The sequence below is a fragment of the Nicotiana attenuata genome, chromosome 11, assembly GCF_001879085.1.
Source record: "Nicotiana attenuata strain UT chromosome 11, NIATTr2, whole genome shotgun sequence".
Taxonomy (NCBI): Eukaryota; Viridiplantae; Streptophyta; class Magnoliopsida; order Solanales; family Solanaceae; genus Nicotiana; species Nicotiana attenuata.
Genome location: NC_031999.1, coordinates 26,181,148 through 26,189,961, shown reverse-complemented (window position 1 = coordinate 26,189,961; position 8,814 = coordinate 26,181,148). Strand labels below are relative to the sequence as shown.

The following is an 8,814-nucleotide window of genomic DNA, read 5'->3' as shown; positions in this document are numbered from 1 at the left end:
CTCAATTGTATAGAGGCTCATGTTGATGGAAGAGTGGTGACTGCATGTATGGAGAAAACTGTAGCCCTGATGAAAACTAGTTGGATGGTGCAGGGCTGTGAGTTGAGGGTGGAGTTTGGATGGAAGAGATGAACTGGTATTGGTGGCTTCAGCTGGTAAGGGAGCTCCTACAGGTTTTTCAATTTTTGCAGTAGAAAGTACTAATTTTTGTACATCTTGCTGCAACTGTTTAGTTGGCTTTCTGTAGGGTTGAAGGGTGTGTGTGAGTTGGTTGGGTTTTTTGATTTGGGAAAAGGATTCAGGTGAGGATAAGGTGTTGCAGCAGCATATAGCATCAGACTGGGGATGTCCTGCATAATTTGCAGGTTCTGTAGGTTTGAAAACTAATTTCTGCCAGTTTTGTTGCATCTGATTGGTACTGTTTCTGTGGGGCGATATTGGTATGATAGTTGGTATGGTTTTGTGGATTGAGGGTGGGATTGAGGGCAGTAGAGTGAGCATCTGCAGACTACAGGAACTGGATGGTTTCCTGTAGTTTTTGTGATTTCTGCAGAAACAGAGTTCTGCAGTTTTTGATGCTTCTGTGGGTTGGTGGTTTTGTGAGGTTGTGTGAGTGGTTTGTTGTGTGCTTTAGACCTGAAACCTCTCCCCTATAAACTGTAGTATTCCTTTGTTGTATTTTCAGGAGGATGAACCAATAGGTTAATACCACACCCTGAAGCAACAATAAAGAAACATGCAGTGCATAGGGATCAAGAACCTGCAAAAGAACAAATAAAGTTAGTAAAAAAACTCCTGGTGATGGTTGTGCTGATCTGATTGTTGGTGGCTTCTGGAGTCCCTTTTCTCTCTTAATCATGATCTATCATAGGCAGAAGGAGGATCAAAGGAGGAGATGAGGAGGAAAAGAGATCCTGGTGGTCTGTTTGTGCCTGAAGGCAGGGGCGTCCTGTTGGTCCAGGTATATCTGACCTCTGATGTGTGTTAGGAGTTGCATTTGGTTGTGGTAATGAGTTAGGGAGGTGAGTTCATGGCTGAGCTTTGAGAGTGAGTCTGCTGGGCAATTAGCTTCCCTGAAGGCATGAGAGGAAGTGATATCTTCACAATGATTGCACAGCTCCTTGATTTTCTGAATGTGCATACATAGGGACCAAGGAGGATCAGATTGCCTAGACAGCCAGAAGGAGTTTGGAATCAGCTTCAAGATGGATTTTTGAGAATCCATTTTCAATACACCATTTGATACCAAGGTAAGCTGCCTCTGTTTCTGCCTGATTATTGGTACCATCACCTAGTGGACTTGCCATTGCTTGGATGAATTGGCCCTCATGGTCTCTTATGATGATACCTGCTCCTATTTTCCCATGGTTCCCAAGTGCACTACCATCTGAATTCACTATAACATAACCAGGTATTGGTTTCAGCCACACCACTTGCTTTACTTCTGTGTGTTGCTTAAGGCTTTCAACAATTTGGTAGGTAAAGGCCCAGTTGGTGGCCATTTGACATTGGCATAGGAAGATTTGAGGAGGAGGAGCATATCAGATGTGATGGAAAATATGGTTCTTGTGACTGCTGAAGTTTTGCCTCCGTATTTTACAGCATATCTGTTCTTCCAAAGATTCCAACAAATAATGATTGGCATGGTATCAAGGAGGTGTTTCTACACCACATTCTTCCTTGATTGAAGCCACCAGTTCATGAGAGTGGCTCTGAGGGATTGAATTGTGGTTTGAATGCCAGCAACTGCATTGAAATGTTTCCAAATGATTCTTGCAAAATGACCAAAACTGAATATGTGCTCAACAGTTTCAGCTACAGGTCTAGTACAACAGACACACCTATTGACAGTAGGAGGACCAAATTTTGCCACTCTATCATCAGTAGGTAATTTGTTCCTTAGGGCTCTCTAAAGGCAGAAAGACCATTTGAATGGGATTTGCTTGTGCCAGACCATCTTGTTGGTTAAGAGGACCTACCTTTTTTCTCTGATCACAGACCAGGCACTACCACAGGTAAAATTGCCAGAGCTGGTTGAATTCGAAATTGCCTTATCAGGGATCTGGGGCTTGAAATGAATCTGGGTTTGGAGAATGAGGGGTATCATTTGAACTGGAGCTGTAAGGTTTAATTTCTGGACATTCCAGTGGCCATCACACCAGAATTCAGAGACTTTAACATTTCTAGGCCTTCCAGTACTAGTCCTGAAACTAGCTAGATGGCCAATACCCAACCAGTTGTCCCACCAGAAACTCGAATTACCTGAATGAAGTCTCCACGGAATGTGCATTTCAGCACCTTTTTGTTTTGCATCATTTTTCTCCATGTTTGAGATTGGCCAGAGTTCCATTTTTTGGATATGGGATGTGATCTCTTACAGTATTTGGCAAGTAGGAACTCATTCCATAAGGTTTGCTTTGTTCTGAACCACCACCATTGCTTGTATTCCATAGCTTTACATACATCTTTAGTGGATCTCAGTCCAATACCACCCTCTTCCTTTGGAAAAGTTAGTTTTTGCCATGAAGCCCAATGATACTTGTTCCTATCCTTCTCCATTCCCCAGAAAAAATTGGCTGCAAGCTTTTCAATTTGTCTGAGTATAGTTTTAGGAGGTGATACTGCAGACATGAGATGAATTGGGAGGTATTGTAGTACATGCTTGATCAGGGTCATTCTTCCAGCATAGGATAAGAGCCTTCCATGCCAGCCTCTGATCCTGCTGGCTACTTTGGAGATGAGGGAATTAAAGTGGACAATCTTTTTTCTGCCTGTGTAGAGAGGGCAGCCTAGGTAGGTGATGGGGGATTCCTTCCAAGTGTAACCTGTGATTTGCTGAATTCTTTTGTTTGTATAGTGGAACACTGAAGGAGCAGTCATGAAGTGGCTTTTATTTTTGTTAACTTGTTGCCCAGAAATCTGTTCATACTTCTGCAAGATAGCAGCCATGATCTTTAGCAATGAGGTTCTGCATCCTGAAGTGAAGATGATCACATTATCTACAAAACTCAGATGTGTGATTTGAGGTCCTCTCTTTTCCATATAGAAGACATTGAAAAACTGGTCATGAGAGAGGTTGTTTAGCATTCTTGAGAGGAGTTCTGCTCCTATGATAAACAGAGAAGGGGCCAAAGGATCCTCCTGCTTGAGACCTCTGGTGGAGTGAAAGAGGCCACATCTGTTGCCATTAACAATGATAGAGTACCAGTTATAGACAATGTCCTCCACACCATGTCAATGATTTTTTCACTAAAGTCCAATCTTCTCATCATGATGCAAGTGAATGACCAAGAGACCCTATCATATGCCTTCGCCATGTCCAATTTGATCACAATATTGGCTCCTATATTAGGCTTTTTGATACCCTGAACTATCTCCTGAGCCAACATTATGTTTTCTGAGATGCTTCTGCCTTTTACAAAGCCTGTTTGATTGGAACTGATGATTTTAGGTAAAATGAGAGCAATTCCGGAGCAGAGGATTTTGGAAATGATTTTGTTCAAGAAATTGCTCAGACTTATAGGTCTAAATTCAAAAAGAGTGTTTGGGAATTCCACTTTAGGAAGAAGCACAAGGCAGGCTTGGATCATATATTTGGGCATAGTCTGACCACAAAAGAAGGCCAACACCACCTTGTATAGATCATGTTTGATGATATCCCAGCAATGTTGGAAAAATTTCCCATTGAAACCATCAGGACCAGCAGCACTGGTGGGGCTCATTGAGAAGACAGTGGTTCTGAGTTCCTCCATTGTAGGGTCTTTGTTTAGGTTGTCATTATCCTCCTCAGTAACCAGTGATGGAATGCAAGACAAGAGGTCCTCCCTAATGACTCCTCCAGGATCTGAGAAAATGTTCTGAAAATGATTGCATACAGCTTCACCAATGGACTCATCACCATATATCCAATCTCCCTCATCATCTTAGATTTTGTGAATATACAGCTTTCTCCTTCTACCCTTGATTAGACTGTGAATGTATTTGGAATTTGCATCACCATCCTTGAACCATTGAAGTTGTGTTTTCTGCTTCAAAACAGCTTCCTCCACTTTCAAGTGTTTGATATACTAGGATGTGAGCTCATGTGCTTTTATTCAATCTGCTTCCAAGTTGATTGGGCCCAAGTTTCCTCTGCCTTTCTGACCTTTTCTTTATATTCTTTTGCTTTGAGAAAAATGTCCCCATACTGTTGCCTAGACCATTTATACAAAGCAGAACACAAGGCTTTAAGTTTCTGATGGAATACCCACATAGGATTGCCACTGACTTGAATGTTCCAGACCTCTTGAACCAGGGGAAGAAAGGAATCATTTTCAGTCCAGCAGTTTAAGAACTTAAAGTATTTGATGGAGTTATCAGTTCTGACATTCAGCTTCATAAGAAGGGGAGAGTGATCAGAGCCTGCAGATGCCAAATGGGTGATGGTTGTTGCAGGATTGGATGCAAGCCAACTATCATTGACTAAACCTCTGTGAAGTCTTTTCCAAACAATTGAACAAGGGCCTCTACCATTAGACCATGTGCACCTAGGTCCATAGTAGCCTAAATCAGTGAGTCCACAGTCTTCAATCATGCTAATGAATTCCAAACTTTTGTTGATCTGATATGGAATGCACCCAATCTTCTCCTCAATGGATGTTATGACATTAAAGTCCCCAATGACACACCAAGGGGTTGAGGTTGCCAGGGCTTTAGTTCTCAAGGTATCCCAAAGAGGTCTCCTCAGAGCAATTTTGCATTTGGCATAGATAATAGTGAGATGGAAAGGATCTGCAGCTTCAACATGTCCGAGCTTCACTGTGAGCTGTTGTTCATCATGGTCAATGACAGTACCATCACATTCCTGGTCCCAGAAGACCCATATTTGATTATTGACATTTGAGGCTGAGTGTTGCATGGACATTTGGATTTTATAGTGGTTGATGTGGGAAGTATCCAGGAAAGGTTCCAAGACAACTATGAAAGAAATTTTGTGGATTTATTTTAGAGTTCTTAGTCTCTCCATGGCACCAGAGGTTTTAATACCTCTAACATTCCATGTAAGTATACTAATCATTAAAACAAGGATGGTTTTTTGGAACTGGATGGTGCAGGGGTATTCCCAACTGCTTTGCTTCTGGTGATTCTTGGTGAAGGGTTAAAGGTTCTGGGAGAGAGGCCTTGGGTATCAATGACATCAGAGTGTTGGTAGGCACCATTAACTGCCTCAACAAGCAAGTCATAGTGCTGCTCATCATCCTCAGGGACATCACTGATTTCATTCTCTTCTTCAATACTTCCACTCATTTCATCTTCTGAGAGGAGGGGCCTATATTCATCCAATTCTGGGGAAGAATTGTTCAGTGGACACTCTTCAATAGGAGTAGATGCCATAACATTGATTAAGGCATCTTCATGTTGGATAGTAGAACCATTTCCTTTTTTATTTTGTTGATCAGCAGTATCTAGTAATGGCTGGGACAAAGAGGGGTCTGGATCAGGATCTTTGTAACCTTGTGATCTATCTGCAGAGTTCAAAGCAATTTTCCTTCCACTTGTGGCTGTAGGGCTTTGATGACCATAAGGAACAATTGGATATGCAGAAGGTTCATTGATGCTGATCCCTTTGTTCTGTTTTCTCATAGCCTGCCTTTTCTTTTGGCTAGGATTGTTTTTGGATTTTGGTGTCTGAAGGGTGAAGTCTGCTACAATTTGAGCCTTTCCTTTAGCCAAACTTCTCAAATTAGCATCCTGATACTGAAAGAGTTCATCATCTGAGCTTGAACTTTCACAGGTGGCATGATTATGGATCTGTGGATCAGTGGAATTGGTATTTGCAGGGACTGTGACAGATTGAACTGTGGTGGCAGGAGTTGTGAGGTCTTCCCTATGGTCACTCAAATGTGCACTAGCACACTCATGCAAAACATGAGGAATCCCCTCCCCATTTGGAACCCCTTCCTGTCTAGATTTAGGTCTCTCCAGACAAATCTCCTTATCTCCTTCAACCAAAGCAACAACAGAAACATATAAAGATTGGGGAGCAGGGGGGATGGGCTGATTCTGGGCACCAGAATCTTCACTCCTCTCCAGTTGAGCTGGAGGATTGACAGAAGTCATACCTGATTTATTTGCTGTCTGATTCTATTGCCCTGAATTAGCTTTTGGCCGATATACTTGTTGTTGTTTTTTGGTGTTTTGAGAATTGCCTATGAAATTTTTTCTTCTCTGAGTTTGCCAATTATCATTTGGGTGCTCATTGGTCTTGTCTTGGTGTTCTGCATCTTTTTGGTGTTGCAGTACTTGTTGGTTTTCCTTTGGTTCCTGTACCTGACTGTTATTTGTTGGTCCTTGAATACCTTTGGATGTGCTTGCAACTTCTTTGGCTGGGCCTTTCTGATTACCTGCTTTGATTTCTTCCTCCTTCTTCTTCTTTTTTTCTTCATCCATCAGTCTAACTTCACAAATGAATTCTGAATGACCAATGTGTCTGCAATAAATGCAATAAGCAGGTACATTGTCATACTGGACCTCTAGCCATTCTCCATCACCATTCTCATCTTGTTCTTCATCATAGCCAAGACAAACAAGCCTTTGTTTTATGAGGTCAATCTGAATTTTGACCTTGGCTACACTGCCTCTTGTCTTCTGAAATGATGTTAGATCAAGATACAGGGCTTTGCCAATAGGGGATAACAGAGGGGTGAGGATCTCCATATAATACAAGTGCCAGGGGAGTTCAGGAATAACCACCCATGTAGGTACAATAGGTGAGTCCTCATTGGGTTTGAATGCAGGAGTCCAAGCTTCCAATTTCATCATTTGGCCCTGGATATACATCTGTTGTTTGGGCTGATTCTGGGCACCAGAATCATTGTCCAAATCTATGTAGACTGTCCTTGCATTGAAGTGTGCAATCTTGACACCTCCTCTTACCTTTGTTTGGGCGATGAAGCTCTTCTTAATAACTTCCATTCTAGGCATTATGTTGGAGAATTTGCCCACACAGGTAAATTTGCATCTGTTTGCAAATCTAACCATATAATCCTCCTTTTTGAAAACAACTACAGACTGGCCTTCCTTGGTGGTGATTTTTGGAGAGGTAAAGGATATTGGCTGGATTTCAGACTCATGTCTGGCCCTGAGTCTGTTGACAAAAGAATGAGTGACTGTAGGAGGTGTAGGTGGTGTGTTGAGTACAGGTTTGTTTTTGGTGGAGTTATTGTTTGGATTAGTAGGAGGGTTGATATCAGATGGGGCCTGTTTGTTAGGTTGAACAGGTAGTGCAGCATTTTTGAGAGGGGGTGTGTGCGCTTTTTTGGGATTGTTTGGTCTGTCAAAGTTGGATGATATCTTGATTGGTGCTTTGTTATTTGGGTTTGGAGTTGGGTTAGGTTGGGTGTGAGCTTGTTGAGTTGGTGGAACTACATCATTGGCATGCAGTTGCCCTTTTGAAAGGTGCTCAATTATGGGCACAGCCTGAGCATCAATTGCAGGAACTGCAGGGGATCCAGAGTGGGGATGGGGAGGAATTGGATTTTGTAGAGAAGGGGTGGGCCCAGCCTCTTTAGCAGCAGGCACCTTATTACATTGGCTTTGGTTTACTTGGTTTACCACAGCTCCTTGCCTAGTCAACTGAGCAATAACTGGAGGATTCAAAAAACCAGGGGAATTGATTTCTTGGGTGGATTGACTGGAAACTTGGCAGATATTTTCCTTAAGCACAAGAGAATGATCTCCAATAAAAGTTGTAGTTGGAATTAGGCTAGAAGGGGGATTGAAACTTGGTCGAACACTTGTGAATGAACAGTGCGCGGGAACACCAAATTTAAAATTCGAAGAGATTGGATCACTTACAATTATGTTTGAAGGGCTTGAAACAATCTCTTGAGGTGCAGAAAACAGTTGGCATTGGTTTTGGTCCAATTGGTTCATCGGAGCACCATGTCCGGCCAACTCACTCTCACCTGAGTTCAGCATTTGGTCGTGATGGTCGATTGCATTGGTGAAATGACTTGGAACTTTGTAGACATGATCCTTGGGAGCCATTGAAGGTATTCCAGTGCTTAAATTGCTCCCAATTAGGCCAGAAGTGGGAGTGACATTTCGTCAACCACTTTCAGAAAAATAGAGAACTGGGATACCTTTTTGGATATTCGACACAATTGGCTCGTGTAATATTTGGTTTAATGGATCCTGCATGATCTCCTGAGGTGAGGGAGTAGATTGGCATTGGTTTTGAGCCATTTGGTTCACCGGAACCCCATGGCCGGCCAGTTGGTTTGGCTCAGCAGTCGTCAGAAGATCAGTACGCTCAATTCCTTGGATGGAAAGAGTTGAAACATGGCAGATATGTTCTATAGGTGTTGTTGAAGAGTTTCCAATAGCTGGTTTGCTCCCAATTTGCCCAGAAATGAGGTTGGAATTTTGTCGAACAGTTTGGACTTGCACAGTGGGAGCTTATAAATCAAATTCGACTGAATTGGTTGATACCCAGGTGAAATTGGATGTGCAATCACATTCTCCTGATCGAGAGGAACATTTTTGTATCTTTGGTTTTCCAATTGGGCCGCTGGAACAATCTGCATGTTCAGTTGTTGCTCGCCGGAAAACTTCAGTTGGTCGTTGATGGAGATTCCGACGGTGGAATTGCCTGAAAATTGGTGGGGAGGTGCGTCTTGATGTGGGGAACAATCTCCACGATTCAGAATTAGAAGATGAAGGCCAGAATTTGCTTAGGAAATTTTTGAAACTCCTTGGCGATTTTTTTTAACAGTGGTCCCTTCAGAAATTTGAAGATCTGTTCTTGCTGAGGAATTATTTAGGGATGAGGTT

At 42.4% G+C, this 8,814-nt stretch overlaps 1 protein-coding gene across 1 annotated transcript; it reads right to left on the bottom strand.

Moving 5' to 3' along the window:
• LOC109234772 lies at positions 3,108 to 4,903 on the bottom strand. The gene is made up of 2 exons (XM_019400833.1): positions 4,145 to 4,903; positions 3,108 to 3,857 (listed from the first exon to the last, which is right to left on the bottom strand). The coding sequence occupies exons 1-2, from the start codon at positions 4,901 to 4,903 to the stop codon at positions 3,108 to 3,110; spliced, it is 1,509 nt and encodes a 502-aa protein (XP_019256378.1).

What these genes read in the sequence shown, in the direction of transcription:
- LOC109234772 (XM_019400833.1), bottom strand. Translation starts at nt 4,903, where the DNA reads ATGTCCATGCAACACTCAGCCTCAAATGTCAATAATCAAATATGGGTC. An exon ending in CAAAAGAATATAAAGAAAAG is followed by an intron (nt 3,858 to 4,144) that starts GTCAGAAAGGCA and finishes AATCATTTTCAG; the next exon opens with AACATTTTCTCAGATCCTGG.